Below are 23,312 nucleotides of genomic sequence, written 5' to 3' on the forward strand. Positions count from 1 at the left end.
TCTCAAAAAGCCAATGGAAAAAGGGAAGGAGGAAGGCGAGCAGGAGGAGCAGCAGCAGCAGCAGCAGGAGGAGGAGAGATAGTCTACAATGGTAACAATGGAGAAAAGTTGCAGCAGTTTATTTTTGCTGTGGAGTTACAACTTGAGGCTTGAACATAGAAATGTGTAACTTTATGCCAGTGGGGTATTTTGCGTCTAGAGGAGAAAAAAAAACTCCTACCTAATTGCAGTTAACAATTCACACTGCAAATTTCAGCTCTGTGTTTCTATGCTTCTGTTCTTCTCCTCATGTTATGAGAGAGAACAATCTGGAAGATGTAGCCTAGACCTAAAATTGTGAAGATGCTGTTAGATAAATACCACTTCGCTCTGCAGCACTTTCAAAATTATATAGACGCTGACAGTTCGGTGGAAGAAACTGTATTTATATCTCAAAAGCATGTAGGTGGCTCTTACAAATATTAGTTACATAAGCTTGGTGATGATTGTACACACACACACACACACACACACACACACACACACCACATACACACCCATGCACACACAAACACACAATATACACCCCCCCCACACACACCTACTTCAAAGGACAGAAACTTCCTACCTAACCCTGTGGCTAGGCTGGTCAACTCTTAAGAGTCAGGTCTTAAGCATGATTTTCAAACTCAACTTCGAAGAGCGTGGGGATGCCACTTCTTCTAAATGGGAGCATTGAGGTGGACATCAGAATTGCACCCTCTGGTGTTGGCTCACAGTGCATATACATACTACAATCCACTAATGAGGAGGAAAGAGCGGAGTTAAGGAGTTCACAGTGTGTTCAAATCAATAAGATGCTCCATGAATGTCAATGTAAGGAAGAGAGCAGGGTAATCAGTAGGATAGCAGAGAGGCAAGGAGAGTGGAAAGAAGAGAAGTTATTTTAAGTCAGATGTGAGTTGGTGTTGGAAGACATTGCTGGCTGGTCAGAGGTGGCAGCCTCCCCATGGCCTAGCAGCTTACTTCATTAGCTCAGCAACATGGAGCTCCCTCCCCAGCAAGGCTTCCTGCTCTCTACTTGCACTTATCTGGAGAATGTCCCTGGGCCTGGAGGACTGACCTTATCTAAAAGCTGTCTCTAAACCAGATGCCTGATTCAGCTTTATCTTGACCCTTGGCACAGATCACTGTTGAGAAGACCTGTGCTAGGGGCTCTGCTATAGGAGTCTACTGCCACGTACTAAGCCTTGTGATAGGAGTGTGCCACTTAATGCAAATTAGGGTTTTTCCCCAGGCTCCCCAATCCTACATATTCCTTATACTCTGGGGTAAAATTGAGCTGATTCACCAAAATCTGTCTCCCAGAGGGCTGTCCCCGTTTGTGCTCATGAGCTGCCAAAGCTTTCTCTTGACCCATCTGCCTCTTCCCCCTTTCTGCATGGTGGCCAAAAGGCTCAGAGGGAAAGAGGACCCCCACAAGCTGGGTCCCTATGGCAGTCTGAGAGTCTGACTTACAGTAGGTGCTGAGTACATGTTGCTTGAGTGAGCAAATGAAAGAGAGACTCATGCACTCAACATTCTCTGTGTGAAGCATGATGTGACTCAGGTGTCATGGGAACTGTGAAGCAACAAGCCATGTGCACAGCTGTGTTTTACTTGATAGACTGCAAGATGAAGATGAAGAAGGCCTCGCTCTGAAATCCAAACCTACAGAATAGCAGCTATTCTGCTTACTTTGCTAAACTGTCTGTGAAGGAAAGACAGGCTTGGGACCATGGGGATGGCTCAGTGAGTAACAGTGCAGTGGGTATGAGTCTGATGATGTGGGTGTCAGCCCTGGGATCTATGGTGGATACAGATAACCAGCTCTCAGAAGTTGTGCTCTGACCTCCACAGGCATTCTGTGGCACTGCCCCCACCATATATCCTACAATAATAAATGACAATTAAAAAAGAAACTGGGTGGCTTGGATACCAGAAGGACCTAAATTTGAATTTTAGTTCTACTGTTCATTTGTTCTCTGTGCTTTGTGTCCTTCATTGGTAAAGTGAGGGTGTTGGTTACTTTAATTAAGGCAATCTAATAAGATAACTGTATCATTCCTTTTAGCTCTGGGATCGACATGTGTTTTCTCTTCTGTAAAATGGAAATAAATAGCAATTACTTACAAGAGATATATGATATCAGATACATAAAATGCCCAGCTCTATACTGGCTGGGTAGAAAATGTTTCATAAATCTTTGTTCTGATAGTACTAGCAACCTGTTTATTTTTATGGATGTGATTCATATTTATATTATTTTACACACATGTGCACAGTAGTTCTGTATTTCACATTATTTGCCTTTAAAAAATACCCCCTGTTTGATACAGATTTTTATTTCTTCATTGGATGGAATCCCAGTCCAAAGAGGTGTATGGAAGCCCAGCAGTTCTCATTTCTTTAGTAATAGTTGAATCAGGCAGAGCCTCTGGGAGAGCAGGATTTGGGTCCAGAGGTTCTCCGATCAGAAACAGTGAGGACGAGAAGATGGTGCTTACCTTGCAGGTCTGAGGACCTCAGGTCAGATCTCCAGAACCCACATAAAGAGCCAGTCAAGACAGTATGCATTTGCAGTCCCAGCAAGACAGACAAATCCCTAGAAGCCCACAGGCCAGACAGCCCACCAAGGAGAAATCCTGTCTCAAACAAAAGGTAGAGATGCCTGAGGCTGGTACTTGAGTCTTTACTGTGATCTTGATACTCGTGTTATATACACAGGCATGTGTGCTTAAAACTTAAACTACAGGTGCACTTATATGAGTGTGTACATGCACTCACAGAGAGACAGGGGGTGAGGAAGAGAGAGAGGGAGAGAGAAAGACAGACAGACAGACAGACAGACAGACAGACAGACAGACCCTGCAGTGGTGTGCACTTGGGTTGCAGAGACATGTGGTGTCATGACTCCACGCTGGGATGGGATCCACTTACTTACTGCAGTGTCTTCCTTTGGTCCAGTAGGAAACCATAACCAAAGGCTGCACAGAGCAGACATTGACAGGACAGGATCAGGTCTAAACTTGCCAAGTGTCCTGCTTCCCCATGTATTTCGATGCTCCACGTTAACACAGTGTGCTGGCTAGTTTTATGTCAACTTGACACAAGCTAGGGTTAATTTGGAAGAAGACATCTCAGTTGAGAAAGTGTTCTCACTAGATTGGCCTGTGGGAAAGTTTGATGTATATTTTCTTACTTAGTGATAGACACGGGAGAGCCCAGTGCAGGTGGTCCCAAGTGTATAAAACAGCGGGCAAGCAAACAGGTGAGCAGAGCTGCATGGCTTCTGCTTCAGTTCCTGACTCCAGGTTCCCTGACTTCCTTACATGATGGACTATGATGTGGAACCGTAAGCTGAAACAAACCTTTCCCCGTAAGTTGTTGTCAGTTGTAGTGTGTTTTCACAACAATAGAAACCCTAACCAAAACACACAACCATCTTTCCACTGCTGTTGTAATACCTGATGCTGGTCCTAAGAGGGTTTGGGCTCAGAGTGTGACATATTAGTATGATGAGTTCTCTAAACTGAGGAGAACCAAGGCTCCCCTGGCCTTCATCAACTGTTCCACTTTTTCCTTTCTGAGGGGAGGGAATGTCTGTCTCTGTAACTCCCCTGTTGACCTAGAAGCTGGATTCTCCAGAATACATTCTCACTGGGAACACATAGTTGACGCCATAGACAGAGCACTGGTGAGTTTTGTTCCAAGTATTTGTTGTTCAGGTTCATTCATCTCCCCTAAAAATCATTTAGAATAAAATTGCCTGTAGCCTGCAATGAAAAGGCTACTGAAGCTTCAAGTGGCCTCTCTTTGAGATTTGTTCTTTGTGTGACTCCCATCATCTTACACGGCAATACATTTGTGTAGCTTTTCTCCTGTTGATCTGTCTGCTGCTGTTTGCCTTATTGGCTCAATTATCAAACTTTTAGGGGATGTAAAAGAAGGCTCCTTTTACCTTGTCAGGGCTGAAGCATGATACGGTATCTCATACTGGATAGGACAAAGGAATGGAGAAACCTACTCTAAGAACATACAAGAAATCACAAAGGGGGATTTGGTGCCTGGTGGCAAGACCATTGTGAGACAATTCCTACTAGTAGAGGCCATGGAAGGAAGATGGAATTGGACATTTGCAACCACTGAACAGATCTAAAGAGACAAGGGGGAAGCCTGCCTGTTAATATGACTAACTGCAACCCAGTCACATAGCCATTTGCAGCCTGTCCACATTTTATTGAGATGGGCAATTACATGTTCTGTAATGGCAATGAAGCAATAAAATTTATGTCTTGTCATCTTTAACAAGATTAGACATAACCCCTCTCATAAATGTGATCCTGAATGGAGATTTTTAAGAACATAAGTATAGTTAAGGATCCTTGAGTTTATCCCTCATAGTTAATTAAAATCCTCCCCTGGAATTGGCAGATGATAGATAAAAGGACGTTCAACCTTTCCCTCCATGGAAGGGTGAACTCAGATTTTCCCATACCTTGCTCAGCTCAGGCAGGCTCTGTGACTCACAACACTCATACCACAGGGACTTGAGAAGAGAGGCGAAGGGAGTGACTCCAATTCCTGTGGCAATGCACACGCTCACATGGTAGTGAAACACATCCATCAGAGAGCCTCCAAAGGGCCCGTCCACGGCCAGCCTGGAATCACAGAGAGCAGTTTGTTTGACCTTTAGAGTGTCTTGTTCTTGAATGCAAAGACATCCCAAGCCGGTGGTTGTTATAGGATGGGTCAGCAGATGCAGGCTGAAAGGTTGGTGGGGAATAGGAAGATTCTCTACTGGGGGAGGGGAGATGGGTAAATTGGTTAGATCAGTGTTTGCTATAGGAGTAGGACGACCTCAAGTCATTTAATTCCCAGGACTTATATAAGAAACCAAGTGTGGTAGCAAGCTGGTAATCCCAGTATTGGGAAGGCAGAGACAGGCAGGTCCTTAGAGCTTTCTAGCCAGCCAGTCTATCCTAATTGCAAGTTTCAGGCAAATGAAAGACTGTCTCGAAAAAAAAAATAGTGTGGGGAAGCAAAAATCAGAGAAGCAACCTGACATTGACTCAATGCCTTCTCATGAGCATGTGCAGTTATGTACACATGCACACTCACATGTGAGTCACACACATGTGCACACACACATTCTCACATTCACACACACACACACTCTCTCTCACACACATACACTCTCACATACACTGTCTCTCTCTCTCTCTCACACACACACACACCCTCTCTCTCTCTCTCTCTCTCTCTCTCTCTCTCTCACACACACACACACACACACACACACGATACTCTTTTTTTCAAGACAGGGTTTCTCTGTGTTGCTTTGGAGCCTATGGATCTAGAGACCAGGCTGGCCTCGAACTCACAGAGATCCGCCTGCCTCTGCCTCCCGAGTGCTGGGATTAAAGGAGTGCACCACCACCGCCCAGCACCATATTCTTATTTGGAGAGCTTGCAGTCAGCTTTAGAACCAGAGGGCCCACCTCACTGGAGGAGCACCACCTGGACATTCTGACTAGGTGCTGTTCATGGAAGGCAAAGCCTGCCTTCATCTACCGTGGCTCACCTCATCAATGTGGCTTGTTCTTTAGAGAGTTCTGAGACCATTGTTGGCTGCCTCCTTGACTTTCTTCCCTCCCTTGCCAGCTGAAAGCAAAGGAGACACCCCAAGGTGGCTTGGAAGACTTGCATTTCCTTTTCAGGGTGAAATCCCCCATTTTCATTTTTTTTGGCCATGTTTTCATACACTTCTATCATTTTAGTCTAACGGAGATGACCGTTTGGAATAAATATAATTTTGAAATAATTTGTCAGTTATATACCACTTGTAAAACTCACTATTTTATATGATACTTGCTAAAAATATCCTAGAGGCAGTAAAAATGTTTTGCCTTTGCTCAGCAATTTTCCTTTATAATGATAAAACCTATTCTTTGAATAAGTAAGCTGTCTGTTTTTACATGCACTGGCTACTAGATTCTTTCCCATCTCTTCTCCCCAGTTCTCCATGCTGGCCTTTGTTCAAGTTCCTAAATACGTAGGAGTATTGTCTTCGTCTACACAGCATCTTTTCACATGGACTACTTAGCTGCAATTTATTCTCTCTCTTTACTTCCTTAAGCGGTACCCTTCCTCTAGGGCCCGTCTAAACACTATTTCTCAAGGGAAGTCCTCCTGGACTCTTGTGACTAGGTGATGTTCCCTCATCTGTCCTTACTCATTGTTGTTAGCATTTATACTGTTAGCATTTATACTGATGCACTTATGTCCATCTTGCCCTCTAAGCTTCTAGGAATGTAGGGAGCAGGTCTGTCTTTCTCATTGCTTACCAGGTGCCTTGCTTGGTCTACCAAGCCTGGAGCTGTTCAATAACAATTGGTCGAAACAATTGTAAAGGGAATATTTAGAGCACTTCAGTAGGCAGAAAGTATTAAACAACTCCAACTATTCCAAAAGTACACATTTACATATGAACAAAGATATGCTAATTAAAAGGTTTCTAAGTCATTCATAACCGGTCCCCTAGGAGAGCCTGTCACCTGCATGGTGGGGGTGGGGGGTAACCCATTTGGGCTTTAAATATGTGTTCATGAAAGTTCAAATGGATTTATTTAAAAATATTCTATATCCCAGACCTCCTAATAATTCAAATGAACTCTCCCTGAGTTAATCTTAATTAATAAGGCTTAATTACATATTGATATATGGAAATAGAAGAATAAAGCTAAAAGGCCATTAAACAGAAAGTGCTAATATCTTAGCGCACTGTAGATTATCTTATAAATAATGATATAGATGATAAATAGGTGGATTGGTAGATAGAAACCCGACCCCTGGATTAAGATGTCTTGTTGTTGATTATTTTTATAATTAGTAATCTGATTTATTTGACACTAATTTACAAAAAAGATATCAATTAAATTCAGAGGACACCTGTGTCCCACAGGCCACAGAAAAAAAAATTACATATCTAATTGTTTATAATGAGAGCCCTTCCTTTCCCGGTCTGAGAACTGACCATGCTCTGACATCAACCTGCAAGGCACTTTGATATACTGAGGGCAGGTCGAAGTTTGAGATAACTCTTTTTCATGTCTTACGGAAATCTGTAAGGTTCTCACCTTTTGCCTCCTTTAGAGTATATTTTCTGTCTATCTTCTCTCCTATATATCAAGTCTTGACACCTTAATATTTGTTTTTATTTGGGGGTGGGTGGGCTACATTTCTCTATCCCTTACTATTGGAATAGTTATCTTTTGGACACATTCCCTCCCTCCCTCTCCCTCCCTCTCCCTCCCTCCCCCTCCCTCTCCCTCCCTCGTGTGTGTCTCTCTCTCTCCCTTCCTTTCTTTTTTTTTGTGTGTGTGCTGTGACTGTGTGTATTCCTCTAAGTATGTGTCTGCATGTGTGTTGCACACATATGTGTTTGTGCATGCATGTAGAAGATAGCAATTGAGTGTCTTCCTTGATCACTCTCCATCTTTATATATTGATGTAGGATCTTCTATTTGAACCAGTGGCTCACTGATTTGGCTAGTCTGGCTAGCAAGCTGACTCCAGGATCACCTGTCTTTACCCCATGAGCACTGGGATTACAAGTGGGCTGCCATGCTAACCCAGGATTTATGTGGTCCTGGGGATGTGAATGTGGGTTATCACTTATGCCGTGAGCTTCTTACCTACAGAGCCATCTCCTGAGCCCTGGATAAATTCTTGCTTTCGTGTTTATTCACCTGTCATCCCTTTGATCTGGATTCAGGGTTTTCACATAAAGTAAGAAGTTATTCGTCTCACAGTAGCTGAGTCTTGCTGGATCCTTGATGTCTCATACCATCAACCTCCTTTCTTATTTTTCTGAGCTGAGGGCCATTGGTAACTAACACAACCATTGGCGCATCTAGGGTATTTGGCCTTTCTTACTTTGCAGCCAATTGTGGTAAGTCTTTCTTGGCACTTAAACATAATGCCAGGGCCCTTATGGAATCTGATAGCCAAGCCTACATCACATATTAAGCATTACTGTGATCTCACACTTAATTGTAATATAAAAATGTGGTTCTCATAGAATTGGATAGTACAATGATGGTTAGCTGGGCAGGATAGGGAGTGGAAAGGGGCATAGGAGATGTCAGTGAAAGGAGATCTAAGCACAGTCATACAGGAAGCACACTGAAGAGATCACACTGTAAAGCAAGGTGACTGTAATCGGGGATGACCTATCATAATCTTGAAAAATTCAAAGGGAGTGCACATTAAATGTTCTCATTGTGGAAGTGCTAACTGTGCTAACTAACAACCTTCACTAGATTTAGCATAATTGTATATAATGTGCATATATAGACATAGTGTATATACATAAATGCAATGTACAAGTTCTTTAAAAACCATGTTCTACACAGTAAGCACATACAATTTTATCTGTCAGTTACCAAAAATTAAGGAGGTTAGGAGGGTTATATCCATGAAGGACAAAGGGGTGGAGCAGATGTACCCAGAGAGGTCCTAGAGATCGGATCATGTTGGGCCTCCTCGTGACACTCCATAGACAAGAAACAACACACAGTGCTTTCTGTGGGTTGATTGAAAGCTAGTTGGTTGGCAAAGGGAAGGATGTTTAGCAGACTGAGTAACTGGATAAACACAGAACAGAAGCGAGGATAACATGTTGAAGGTATGAAACTTAACAATGGAGGAAATGGGTTGGAACAAGGACAGTAAACAGACAGTGTAATTGTGTTGTGTGTGTGGGGGGAGTCACTTCCTTCTATATTTGTTCCTGATTTTAGGCATTTTCACTTCATTTTTAACCTTAGAATTCAGTTTCATTGCTTGTCCTTTAACAGGAAGGCACGAATCCATTCCACCCACTAGACAAAACCAGCACAATGTACTTATGTTTCTGGCTTCCCTAGAGAGAGGGGAAGAGGGCAAAAAGCCCATTTCAGTTCACGCCTTACAAGTAATGATGCTTACTTAGTCACCAATAAATATTTGTCAAGTTAAATGAGCTAAAATATATGTTGGGCTGAAGGTATTACTTTTTTTCTGTTATCTTTATGTGTCTGACATTGCTCCTGGCTCTGGAGATACAGGAGAAGGGTGACAACATCTCACCTGCAGGAACTTCCATGTAAATATGCACCACTGTGTTGTTTAAAGCCAACATGTGGTGGCCACCGTCCCCCGAGAATGGTAGAAGTAGACATTTTTTTTTTTATGGAGATGGACCTGTTCACTATTCTTTTTTTTATTTTTTTATTTGAATTACAAATAAGATTGAATTACATGACAATCCCAGTTCCCTTCTCCCTCCCCTCCTCCCCTATCACCCCCCCCAACTAAAACCCTACCTATTGCATATCCTTTCTTCTAATCTACACCTGACTCAATCTTTCTGCTCCCTCATGACCTCTGCATCCTTCCTCTTCTTCCCTTCTCATTCTCATAGCTCCCTCCCCCGCTCTTCCCATGTTCTCAATATGCTCAGGGGATTGTGACCCTTTCCCCTTCTCCAGGGGACAAAGTTTGTCTCTTTTAGGGTCCTCCTTGTTTACTAGTTTCTCTGGCAGTGTGGATTGTAGGCTGGTAATCCCTTACTCTATGTCTAAAATCCACATATGAGTGAGTACATATCATGTTTGAGTAGACATTTTTTTTAATGCTTCATTAAAACATTTAGTTTTAAAATTATTTTTTCTCGTCTTTTTCTGTTTTCTTGTTTTTTCTGGAGCCCTATCCATGAACTTCATGGACTATCGGATGATCTTACAGGAGTGGGAATCGACCTTCTTGTTCACTTAAAGGAGCCCAGGCATGACCGTGCGCACAGGGTCTTGGGTCAAACGCTTGAGCTTTTTTGAATAGGGTAGTGGGACAGGCAGAATCATGATTAATGAGAAGAAACCCTGATTTCAGTGCCTTATACTATGATTTGAAACTAGGATCGTAGAGATGAATATTCTCCTATACATCACCACGCAGTCATATAGGAACAGTACAGGTCAAATTCAGCAATGACCAGAGTAGAGCATCCTTCTTCAGGAGACCAACCTTTGCAAACACAGTCTGAAACCCTGGTCTGCGACGGGAGAGAGCTCACAGGGCTGTCTGACTCATGGCAGGCTGTATATAATTAGTCAAGAGCTGCTTTTGGATCTGGAAAGGAAACCGTTCTTTCTTCCTGGATCATCGCCTACTTTTGTTGAACATTTATTTATTTTTACAGAAATGTACTTGCTTCTCTTAAATTATAACATTTTATGAAGATTTTTTTTTAAACAAACTCAAGTTTGCAGGCTGGTTGGTATAAAGCTATTGCCAAATCTGACAGTTTATTGATGCCTTTAGATATTTTCCTGTTTGAAGTATCAGGACTTGAATGTAACAGTGACTCGGGGGAGGGGAGGGTCTCACCTTGGCATGCTACAGAGCTCCTGTCGGGCCTGTCCCTCTGCCCCAAAGGCTTTCAATAATGCCTCTGTCCAGTCTCCTGCGGCGCGGATGTGAACACTGAAGAAGTCCTCCTGGGGAGCGGAGGTGAGAGTGAAGGGATGCCATTCCAGAGATGAGATGGATGGGCACTGGATGAAAATGTACTGCCCAGGCGCCATCTTGAAATCATGCTTCTTCATGCAAAGTTCCAGGACTGCAGACGGGTGACTCACCACCTACAACAGAGCGAGATAGCTGCAGGGAGCCTCACTCAGGCCACACAAGAACACAGTCTGCCTTCCATCGAAGGCTTGCAGAATCGCTAACTGGCTTTTTATTTATTTATTTATTTATTTATTTATTTATTTTTGAGGTATCATTTCCTTAGACCGCTGATATTTGTCACCGTTTTTATGGCTGGGCTTGCAACTTGAGCGGCAATAGAGTTCACTGTACAGGGGCACTGTGCTTGGCTTTTAATCATCTCACCAGACGGCAACATGACAGGCACGCGACTCCGTGTCCCACGTGACCAAACATCCCTAACCCTTTCTAATTGAAAGGCGGGCATGAATGGATAGCCCATAATTTTACTCAATCTTATAGGTGGCACATGCCTTTAATCCCAGCACATGGGAGGTAGAGGCAGGCAGATCTCTGTGAGTTCGAGGCCAGCCCAGTCTATAGATCAAGTTCCAGGACAATCTCCAAAGCAATACAGAGAAACCCTGTCTCGAAAAACAAAAACAAACAAACAAAACAAAACAAATTGCCATATCGTCTTCACTAAAAAAAAAAAAAAAAAAAAAACCAGCAATAATTTGTCATGTTTAGCAGTTACCTGCACATTTTCTCAATCTCTTGAGAATGAACCCTGCAATTTTCTTCACACTGAAGGAAAGAAATTACCAATCTTCCACTTCTTCCCAAAGCGTTTCATTTGTTGAATTTTACTAAGCGCTGTCTTGGGTCTAAATTTTTGGTACAACCCTCCAGAGCTTCTACAAGGACTTTACGTTAAAGGCTTATCAGTGGACTGAAGCAGTTGCCCTTCGTAGATACCCGTTGTTTCATGAAAAAAAAAAAAAAATCTCTGCACATCTCCATGTGGTTTATAGTAACTGCATAGGAGAAGTCAACCCGCCATGTGAATACTGGGTTAGCAGTTTTCCGTGGGAGGAGCCCCCACAGCATTTTAATCTTTAGTTCCAGGCTACTGCTCTCCCTTCTGACATCACTGCGGATGGAGCTGCAAAATGCTCTTCCTGGTGACAGGTGTGGGTTCCTACGAGTGTTCCAGTCTGGATTCACGTCCCATGGGGATGTGCTGAACTCAGCAACACAGAAACACATCAGAGCATTCGCCTGTGCACTTCTTTCAATCAGACAGCGAAGGGTTGCAGTTTTCTGTTGTTATTGTGCTAGCTAACGCCTGTGAGTAGGTAGATGTACTGGCTGGTTTTGCGTGTCAACTTGACACCAGCTAGAGTCATCAGAGAGTAAGGAGCCTCAGCTGAGGAAATGTCTCCCTGAGATCCAGCTAGAAGGCATTTTCTCCACTAGTGTTCATGGGGTGGAGGGGGGGCAACCCGTGGTGGGTGTTGCCATCCCTGGGCTGGTGGTCCTGAGTTCTACAAGAAAGCAGTCTGAGCAAGCCATAGAGAGCAAGCCAGTAGGCAGCACCCTTCCTTGGCCTCAGCTCCTGTGTCCAGGTTCCAGCCCTGCTTGAATTTTTATCCTTACTTCCTCAATGAAGCACTATGACCTGGGCTCGTAAGCCAAATAAATCCTTTTCTCCCCAACTTACTTTTTGGTCATGGTGTTTTGTCACAACAACAGAATTCCCAACCAGGACAGTAGAATATTCTGTACTTCTGTCAACCTGTGGGTAATTCTTTTCCTGCATATCTGTTCCTATTTTCCCCCTGCATGAAGCAAAAACTAAAGAGCCGTGAGGATGAACAGCAAGACAGGGAAGTCCCACCATGGTGGATGCCACTAAATAGTGTAGAGCACTGTATACGTCCATTCTGTCCATCTTAAACCTCCAGCATCCCTTCATATCCTGAACCTGTGGCTTCATTCTAAGCCTGTGTTCAGTACTCCCAAGTAAGACTATGCTTGCTTGAAGCTGTGTGGGCAATACTGGCATGTTTGCAAAATTCTACCTTGATATGGTATCTGAAGTTACTATGGTCAGTATAAAGCTCCCTGTCTTTTTCTCACTAGAGAAAAGCCATAATCAAGAAAAATATAGCTAACTTCAGTGCTATGCCATAAGATTTTATCAGAATTCTGTGTACCAGCATGGAGCTTTGATCCCTGTCTCTAGCAAAATTGGTCACAATGAAAGATGCTCCAGTACAAGCAATTATTAGAACAGAAGCCGAGCCTCTAAATTACGGGCAGTCCTGCAATAAAAATGGCAAATTAAAAACTTGGGCTAATAAAAATTTTCATCTACACCCAGGCTTTTATTCAGACATAAAGCTACACACATACCTTGGTAATGACAACTTTTTGTTGGAATCTCCAGAACCTAATTATTCTTTCACATGCATACAAGACCACAGGGCCCAAAGCCCATTTCCAGGCCTGGAGAGAGAGAGAGAGAGAGAGAGAGAGAGAGAGAGAGAGAGAGAGAGAGATTAACATCCAAAAAGCTCTAATTTGAACCACATCAATTTATAGTATGATGGAACTAAGGTATCTCCCTTAACATTGGCCCAGCTATCAACAACAAAGATGTCTCTGTGTACTAAATAGGATAACATTTCATTATGCCTTAAAGTCTACAATCTTATTTAGGAGATTAAATTCTCCTCTATGGGTTTTTATGCTTACTTGATCAATGATGCCTTTATGTAATTAGAAATAATTGAATTTGCAAAGAAATAAGAAAGGCAGATTGGTGTTTATGTTATGTGTGAGAGGGTTGTAAATGCTCCTAAACCTAGCTGAAGTCAAAGGCTTACAAAAGGCATTTTTCAGCCAATGTAAGGAGTTTAAATTGTAACTTTGGGCACCAATAGAGCCTCACAACTAGGGGGTCTGTCCTCCCCACAATGTTATCTGGAATGAATAAAAATCAAACTAGATTATTTAACACCCTGAGTCTCAGAGGATCAGAACAAAAACATCAACAATTGTCTGGAGAGCTGTGATAAGGAAATTTTTCATGCTTAAAAAGTTATTATTACTAAAAAGTTGCTTACTATGCCAACTTATTTGAGTATAATCTTCATTATAGATGACCCATTTTTGGCAGCCCATTCTTGTCTCAGGTATTGTGTAATGTAAGGGGTCTTTCTCCAGTAGATGGGAAGGGATAGGAACTTGTAACTTTTGTGGCTCAATGTCAAACAACCCTGACATTGTATGTGCCAAGTATTGATATATGATAGCATCTTCATTTCAAAGAAGAAGAAACCAAGGCTTAGTCTGATCAAGTCACTCCTTCCATGTGATAAGGTATGTGGTGAAGATATAGGCTTGGGTGGACCTAGCATCACAGGATCTCAGCTGTCTCGCTTGAGTACTAAGGATACAGTAGAAACGGAATCCCACTACTTCCTGTCTAACCCCAGAATAGATCCTGAGGCTTGCTTTATAAGGCACTAGAGATTCCCAAGCTTATTGAATTTTAGATGTCGAGGGGTGTTTTGAAATCTTGCCTGAAACTTATAGAAAAAGCAAAACATAAAAGAACTCTGAGTTTCTGGGAATGGGTTAGAGTTGCCTAGGGAGGCTTGGCTGAATCTCAGAGAGCCTCATTGGACTTCAAGGCTTGGAAAATGTTCTTAAATTTCCTTCTTGCGATTCTAAATCTACCATGACCTAAGTTCTTCAATAAGACCTTGGGAGTGGGGAAGGCACATCCTTCTTTTGAGTTTGCGTGTTATTTAAATGCTTACTACTCTTTATTTCCTTACTGGCTGTCTGATTCCGTCTCCAAGTCTACAATCTTTTTGATATAATTTTTATTTCTTTTGAAATACCTTTCTTATTTTTAATTTACTTGCTTCATCCTTTCCTCCCTCCATTCCTTCCTTTCTTTTTTCTTTCTTCTTCTTCTTCTTCTTTTTTTTTTGCTTAGTCCTGGCTTTGTTTGCATGGTACTTGTCTTCGCCTATCAGCCCCCTCTCTTTCTTTCCTGGGGGCTTCTTGCTTGCCTGATAAACATTAGGATTTATTCGGGGAACACAAAGCAATTTGACCCACTTACTCTTTTCTGCCTCAGTGGGATTCAGCAACGTGTTTGGAATGGCAGGAAGGATAAAACCCTTTGTCCACTGGTGCTAGGGTGAGGCAGTGAAGTTGATCAGAGAGGGAAGAACAGAGAAATTGGCAGGAGGATGGAGCCGGACCAAGCAAACAAAGCCATAGCTCCCTTAGGCTTGAATAGACCAGAAAGTATTTTAAGAAGTGGTTTGGATATTTAGAGAAATGACAGCAACACTTCTTTCTACATGAGAGAAAGATTTCAAAAGACATTCACATAGTCTCTGTGTATTTTCACAAATAATCTTCCATATCCGTTTGAAAACACACATTTCAGACATCACACAGTTCATTTAGGTGGTGTCAAATCAGCCATGGCCTCTGATTTTTCCACGTTGATGAAATGGAGTGGGTTATTTTTCTTTACATGGTTAGTCAGGAAGGAGAATATAAGCCATTAATCCTTGGCTCTATCTCTATTCTACTATATAAATTGCTCCAGGAGGAGATAGGGAGGCTTATTTATACTGTGATACACCCAGAGTCCCTTGGAAGTTCAGGAGTGAGGGTGAGATACAGCCAGTGAGTGATATTAGGAAAGTGGTCCAGCTGTGGGAATCAGCATTCAGGAGTAAATAAATGGAGGGAGCATGCTCCCATCTTCTATCCTGTACTTGCAGATGCATCATGAAGTGTGTGTGTGTGTGTGTGTGTGTATGTGTGTGTGTGTGTGTGTGTGTGTGTGTGTGTGTGTGTGTGTGTGTGTGCGAGCGCGCGCGTAAGTGCCTGCTCGAGCATACAAGCACGTATGTGCTCAAGTATGTGCATACATGCTTGTGCATGCATGCCTGCCTGGCAGCCAAGGTCAACTTTGGGTATTGTTCCACAGGAGCCTTCCACATTGTTTTCTGAAATAGGATCTCTCACTGAGACCTGAGCTTCTCTGATTAGGCTGAGGTGATTGGCCAGTGAGCCCCAAGGAGCTGCCTGACTCCACCTGCCAGTGTTGAGATTACAAACACACTCTATTGTGTCAGGCTTCCAGGGGATTGATCCTAAGTCCCCACACCTGCATGAGAAGCTCTTTACTGGCTGAGTCTCCTCAGCTCAGTCAGGTCTTGGGTTTTTGTACATTTGATTTTTGTATTTTTCTAATTGGAAAATGATTGGAGAAAAATTCTTATTTAAGTTCCTGCCAACCTCTTGAATGTGTTGGGTTTATTCACAGAGATAAAAATGAGTCTGGGAACATGTAAAGGAAGTCTTGGAAGAGGGTCAGAGATTTGGAAGGAATGTCATAGGATGTGGGGAAGAAATGTCACAGTCTGCCACAAAGTCAGGAGCTTTTTTCATGGTGTGAGTTTGCTTGGAAGGAATGCCCTTTGTATCAGAGGCAGCCCTTCGAAACAAACACACTTAACCTCACTTTCTCCAGCCTTTAAAGAACCAGAACTGTTTAGTATGTCAGCTTCTTTAGTACTGAAAACCCACATGGGTTCTTAGCTTTCTTGTTGCCTACTCCAAAAATGTTCAGAAAAATCACACTACAGTGAATGCATTATAACAGAAGTGAAAACACATTGATTTAATAGCAACAGCAATGAAACTTGATACCTCCAATTTTATTCCTACCAGAAAATAAGGGCAGGCTGCCTTTGATTTTATTTTATGTGTGTGGTTATGAATACACTATTTTTTATAGATAATAATCTCTCCTTGGGTAGGACTCCCATGCCTGAGTCCTGTGCTTGTCTACTGATGGGCAAGCATGGTGACATACCACTTGATGGACACTGTTTACTGGATGACTCTACCCCAGTCCAAACTTTCCGTCTTACCATTAATGTCATTCCTAGAAAGTGAAAAAAAAAAGCAGAGTCATATGATCATGATCTGCAGGAAAATGAACTAATTCCTTGGTTAAGGAGGATTAAGACAGACTGATTGCATGAGCAACTCTCAAATCTGCAGGCGTGTGTGCTTGTGAGTTAGGGGGAGAAAAGAGGGCATGGGATTTCTTTGGACAGTTTATACAAGGTGATGGACAAAAAAGATTCTCTGATTCAACATTGCATCACTGGTGAATATTTCTACAGACAAAATTTTCATTAAAAATGCCCCAGGAAAAAGGCAAAGAGGACTAAATTGAGTCTTGTTAAATGGTGTTAGGTCGGGTGCAGTGAAGCACGGGACCCCTCGGTGTCCTTGGAATGCCTTTCTGGTTCAGCATCTATAAGACATCAGAGGGAATATTGTACAGCCCAGCCAAGCGGTAATTGCACAGCCCACGCACACTTTGGATCAGGATCCATTAAAAATAATGGGAAAGAGAGAAGCTGTGAGTTTGGGTGTGCAAAGAGGTGTAGCAGGGGAGTGAGCGAAAGATGGGGAGGTTCCCCCTCTTAATCATAATTAATGCCAGCCTACACTGCTTGAGCAGGCCCTGGTCTGTATTCATGAAGTGTGGGAGAGTATTGATTTTTTTTTAATGGAGATGCTGTGGCTGAAAATTTTAGAGAGGTATTCATGTTCTTCATTAATATGCAGGCCAGATAGTGGCTACCGAGAGTTGAGTTTAAGACAGAGACAATCTATACCAGCCATTAAAAGAACCACAGTCTAATGGGCACATCTCTCAGTTTTAAACATTTCTCCCAGCAGTTTCTTCCTTAAAATTGGCACTGAATTTAGTGTACTTGAAAATTTAAAAAACGATTATTTATATTCTTCTGATATCATTGTTTAATTTCCCAAATCCTCACAGTTTATATGCTGTTATAGTCTATTACCCCATTTTAAATGATACACAGTTTGGGCACTTGCTGCCTCCTAGTTTTCCTTTTCTGTTTGTTTTGAGACAAGGTTTCCTGTCTTCCAGGATGATTAGACTTTTGGGGGACCTTCAAGTGGTTGATGATGCCCCTGCTCCCACACTCTGAATGCCCCAGTTACAGACATGTGCTACCACACCTGGTCTCTGTGGCGCTGGGGTTCAAACTCAGTGCTTTGTTGTACACTAAGAAAATATTCTATCAACTGAGCTACAGCCTCAGCCTCCTGCTCCTCCTCCTCCTTTTCAAGTAGTCATTACATTTATTTTCTGCCACATGTCAATCACCCAGTTAAACCAACGGTTTGGAGACCAATTATTCCTGTTTACTGATGTTGCCAACTGCAATGCCTGCTGCATACCCAGAAAACACTTTCCAAATCTGTGGACACTATCATTAAATTAATACTCAAATTAATTAAACCTATTCTTGGCTAACATTGAGTTTAATTAAAACAAAAAGTAATTGGACACCCCTAATCCTTTTGATTGCAGTTCCTTTGATTGGAGAAAGCCCTTATGAAAAGGCTTGGTTCTCTCAGATATGCAGGAGACAGGCAGAGGGAAAAAGATGGAGCCGAGGGTGGACAGCCACCAGGCTAGCTCCCTCACAGCCATTACTCGGCTGTTATGAAGTCCTGCAATATCAGACATCCATATTTAAGCCTGAGTAGAACACATTTCCAAGCTGAATAAAGTGCTTTTGGCAGTAAATCTCTTTTAAAATTATCCATAACTTGATTTCTCCATTAGCCCATTTAATGAAGAGTTGGCTTCATCTAGTGGTGACATGGGCGGTTCTTTTTTCAAGCCTATAAAAGCTCTCGTTATTTTAACTGTGGGGACAGTTATTTTTAAAAAGCTCCTGGGTTCATTCTTACCGAAGGTTCTTTGCCAGAAAATTGAGGTACAGGGCACAAAGCAGCTGCCTGCCATTCAGCATAGCGGTCTCTGCAGAAGGTGACATTGTGCAGCTGGAGACTCTCTGGAGTTTGGCCTCGAACAATCCGACTTAGGAAAAAAAAAAACCAGACACACACACCACACCAAAACAAAAAGCACAAAAATGTCAAGCTGATTTTGTGCATTGCCTTTACATGGATTTATATTCTGCAGTGGGTTCCAGAAAAACATTCCCATCTCTTGAAACTTGGGCTGTCACTCACTTCCCTCGGCATCTTTAAAAATAGGCATTTAAAACGCTTTGGATAACTTTGAAGATCCCAGAAAAGCAGTGCCCCTCTGTGGTATCCTGTGTCACATTGAAAGTATCTATATTAGAGAATTCATAATGAAGGAAATTGTTTGAACACATCCTTTTGTAGACTGTTGAATTTAATTAGGTTTCATCTCGCTCTGATTGCTGATTTGGGCTAATTGGCTAACTTTGTAAGATTGGTTCCTTTTGCAGATTGATTTAACTTCTACCCTTCTTAGCTTGTTTCTGAGTGCTTAGAAGTTTCAAGTGAATAAGTCAAAAGAAGTGCCCAGAATAATGGTTTTTTTCCCCCCCAGTGACCACTAGTGGGCTTAGCATTTGACAAGGTCAAAACAGGTCACTTTGAAATGTGTCTTTGAGGCTGGATTGATAAATTTAAAAGTAGAAAGAGAATCCTGAACGAACGGAGCACTGGATAAAGAGTCCTGTAATCCTACTATATTGCATTTGTTACCGATGCATGACTAACTGACCTTTGCAAATTGCTTTGGCATCAACTCTCAGGATGACTTTTCCTGACTTGTAAAGGACCAGACATTGAGGCAATAGAGCCTGGGAGCTGCTCAGTTCCTAGGTGGTTGTGAAAAAGATGCATTGGTTTATTTTGAAAAACTAGGTTCTCATAGTCAGAGAAACATCAGCATCCCAGAGACACCTGTCCTGGTGTGGCTGTGGAGTAGTGGTCTCCTTTGGTATTACAGGGCATAACACTCTTGGAAACAGTCTGGTGTCACCTAGAAGTGACATGTTAGTCTCTGACTCTGTTCCTTGTAAGTCACCCAAGCTTGATAACACTCCTTTGAGTCAGGAGAGCAAGACTATTTGTGAATCTCCAGGGCACACATGATGGTCACCTAAGGTGGGCGAATGATAAATGGGAGATAGATTGTGGACACTATGCATTTTGGTACCTTCATCCTTAGATGTTAGGCAATTTCCCCCATGCTATCCACAGGAGGTTCTAGATCATTCCATATATGTTATTTAAAAATGTAAAATGTTTTAATTTTCTCCATCTATACCATTGTATAATAGGTAAACTAATGAGCTTCAATGGCTTCCAACAATCCTACAGCTACGTGGTATTTTGTATAGAATTTGCAAATCAATTTCGATGTAAATAGTATCTGCAGAATATGTCAAGATGAGATTAAAAAGGTCCTTATCCCCAAATAAGCCTTTCAGTGAGGTGTCAATAACTCCAGCATTCTCCTTGTGAGATATCCTTTGTAAACAAAAAACATCTTCAGCAAGTTACTGACCATTGGGATCCACTTGTGGTTCAGAACAAGGGATGTGAGTGTAGGGGCTGTGGTTTTAGAGGGTTGCAGGAAGATTTTCCATGTTAAAAGCAGGATCACACTGAGATTTCTTAAGTCAACTTACAAAAATCAGTAGCCTTCCTATATACGAACAACAAACAGACTGAAAAAGAGACTATAAAAGCATTCCTATTCACAGTAGCCTCAAAAATGTCTGGAATAAACTTAACCAAAGAAGTGAAAGACCTCTACAGTGAAAAATTTAAATCTCCAAAGAAAGAAATGGAAGAAGACACTAGAAAATGGAAAGACTGCTCATGCTCATGGACTAACAGAGTTAATGTTGTGAAAAAGGGCCATTTTCACATCACAGGCTCAGCACAACACTAATCAGAATGCCCATGACGTTATTCATAGAAATAGGGAAAAAATCCTAAAATTAATAGGGAACCACAAAAAAACCCATTTAGCCAAAGCAATCCTGAGCAAAAAGAACAATTTTGGGGGAATTCCCATGCCATATTTTAAGGTACATTAAGAGCCACAGTAATAAAAGCAGTATGGTACCAGTACAGATACAGACGTGTAGATCCATGATACAAAATAGAAGACTGAACATAACTACACATAATTATAGCCATCTTGTATTTGACAAAGTTGCCAAAAATGCACACTGGAGGAAAAACAGCATCTTCAACAATGGATGCTGGGAAAACTGGGTGTCTATACGTAGAAGAATGAAGTTAGACCCATACGTTCGACCTTGCACAAATATCAGCTTCAAAGGCCTCATTGTGAAACCTGAAAACATCGAAACTGTTAGAAGAAAACGCAAGCAGAATCCTACAGGACATCGGTGTAGGAAAGGACTTTCTGAATAGGTCTCCTCTTACTCAAGAATTAAGGCCAACAGTTGACAAGTATGACTTCAAAAATCTAAAGGGTTCTGTAAACAAAGGAAACAATACAGCTGGGAGGAAGCCATAGAATAGGAACAGATGTTTGCTATCTATATATCTGATAGGGGATTAATGTCCACAGTATACAAAGAATTAAAAAATCCAGAGTTAAAAACAACCCAGTTAAAAAATGGGTTATGGATCTGAACAGAATGATCTCAAAAGAAGAGCTAAAAACAGATTAGAAGTATCCCAAAGCGTTTAACACCCTCAGCAAATTAGAGAAATGCAAATTAAAACTATTTGGAAATTTCTTTTTTTGTTTGTTTGTTTGTTTTGTTTTTCGAGACAGGGTTTCTCTGGAGCTTTGTAGCCTATCCTGGAACTCGCTCTTGTAGACCAGGCTGGTCTCGAACTTATAGAGATTTGCCTGCCTCTGCCTCCCAAGTGTTGGGATTAAAGGTGTGTGTCACCACCGCCCAGCAACTACTCAGAAATTTCATCTTAAGTCTGTCAGAAAAGTGAAGACTGAGAAAACAACAGACAAGAAATGCTGGTGAGGATGCAAGGGAAAGGGAACCTTCATTCACTGTTGGTGGGGTTGGAAACTGATGCAACCATTATGGAAATAAGTGTGGAACATTCTCAAAAAACTAAAAGTAGATCAGCTATACCACTCCTTAGCAGGCACTCAAAGGACTTGGCAAATACTTGCTCATGCATATTCGATGATGTCCTAGTCACAATTTCCCAGTAGTCAGGGGATGAGTATACATAGAGACACAGATCTTAGCACCCTGAGTGTAACACAGACTTACCCTCCTCCATGGATGGCCAGACTGATGAAGAAGACGATGAAAACATGGTGTGTATACCAGAATAACTCATAAGAGGACTGTCTGATGAACTCACTTGAAGAGGTCATAATCAAGATCAAAGCCAGAGAGATCACCAGGCCCGTAGTCCCTGAGACTGTTATTAGTAGCTCTGTGGTTGTGCTCTAGGAGATGCAAGTGCCACCAAATTAATATCTTGGAATTTTGCACTTTGATCATGATCAGCGCTAGGGCACCCAAGCAAAGAGCAATTTAGAGTGCTTTGCTCCAATGCACAGGACCCCACAACAAGGTCCAGGTACACTTCAAGAAACCAGCTGTGTAAATTCTTCCTCTTCCCCTGTCTTACCATGGATATTTAGTTTGCTCAAATTTTATAGGCTCCCAGGCCATTCAGTCCATATTTTCTATTTGCATGAGTTAATTTTCTCATCAAAGCTACTATTCTGAGTTGCTACCAGAAAGCATAGAAAGCATTTGAAGAACAATGGCTGCAGACCAAGCTCCAATTTCAAGATTTTAATTTTTAAGATTAAGAATGTTGCTGGCCATGCTTAATTGCATCTTAACATTAATAAACACTTTTGGGGGAAGAGGTTCCTTAGGGGCAGTCCTAATAAAGCCATGGCATGCTCAGTTCCCCTGGTGGTTATGCCTTGCTCCAGCTTTTTAATTGGAAGGACCATGACTTGCATTTCCTCCACCTTACCTCAGGGGGCCTTGGAATAAGGCTTGCTAAATCCTCTCTGATCGATAAGGGTACAGCTATTCTTATCAGGTGGGTACTTCCCAAAGGGCAGGGCTCTGACCCAAGAATTTGAAGGACAGTTAAATCGCCTTTAAGAATATTAATTGCAGTGCATTTTGTTTTTATTGTAAGCTCCCATATTCTTGCTTAGTCATTAGTATTCATACCCTGTGTTCCCATCACTGAGCCAACTACCAGCTCAATAAACTCACACTATATCTTTTGTCAGTAAAACCTCATTAATTTAGGCGGCTTTGAGATTTGGAAGTAATTTGGACAGGGACTTCTCCATTGTTTACTTGCTTCTTTTCACAGAATAGAAGAGTGGAATAAAATTGAAAGAGGGTATACATAAAACATTTTGATTTTTTTTTTTGTAAGTACACTTAGAACTTTAGAAGTCAATTTACAGCATCTGATGTGCTAATTTCAAATCATTCCTTTTTCCCCCCCTACTAAAGTGGTTTTCTTCTTGTTTCCCTGTGATACATTTATGGACTGGCTGAGTTGCCATGAATAGTCTAAAGTAATCCCACTGTCTCACCTATGAATTGCTTCAATGTATGTTATTGATAATCATCTCTTCAAATACCCAAATTAGAGGCTTCTGAGACTAACTAGTACTTACATAGTATATTGCTTCTAAAATGTTGAAACAACTGTGTTTGAAGTAGCTTAATTAGCTTGTTAAATTGCTTTAAAGGTTGTTTATAATAAATACTATTTATTGCATAGTCTCTTCAAGATGTTGAGATTTATTCTTGAGTCTCCGGTGAGCAGTGAATTTTGTAAAGCCTTAGTAGGGGAAAATGTAGACCCAAACAGGTGGC

General features: G+C 41.8%; 1 protein-coding gene across 1 annotated transcript in view; it reads right to left on the reverse strand.

The window, feature by feature from the left end:
* Window positions 1-23,312, reverse strand: part of Nox3 (NADPH oxidase 3) — a 58,448-nt gene that overhangs the window by 22,986 nt on the left and 12,150 nt on the right. Inside the window, exons 6-10 of the mRNA XM_027401056.2 lie at window positions 21,717-21,898; window positions 18,400-18,529; window positions 12,970-13,062; window positions 10,450-10,703; window positions 4,517-4,679 (exon numbers count right to left, since the gene is read on the reverse strand). Coding sequence (XP_027256857.1) covers window positions 4,517-4,679; window positions 10,450-10,703; window positions 12,970-13,062; window positions 18,400-18,529; window positions 21,717-21,898 — 822 coding nt within the window. The remainder of the gene's footprint in view (window positions 1-4,516; window positions 4,680-10,449; window positions 10,704-12,969; window positions 13,063-18,399; window positions 18,530-21,716; window positions 21,899-23,312) is intronic.

The sequence above is a fragment of the Cricetulus griseus genome, chromosome 2 (assembly GCF_003668045.3).
Source record: "Cricetulus griseus strain 17A/GY chromosome 2, alternate assembly CriGri-PICRH-1.0, whole genome shotgun sequence".
In the NCBI taxonomy this organism is placed as follows: domain Eukaryota; kingdom Metazoa; phylum Chordata; class Mammalia; order Rodentia; family Cricetidae; genus Cricetulus; species Cricetulus griseus.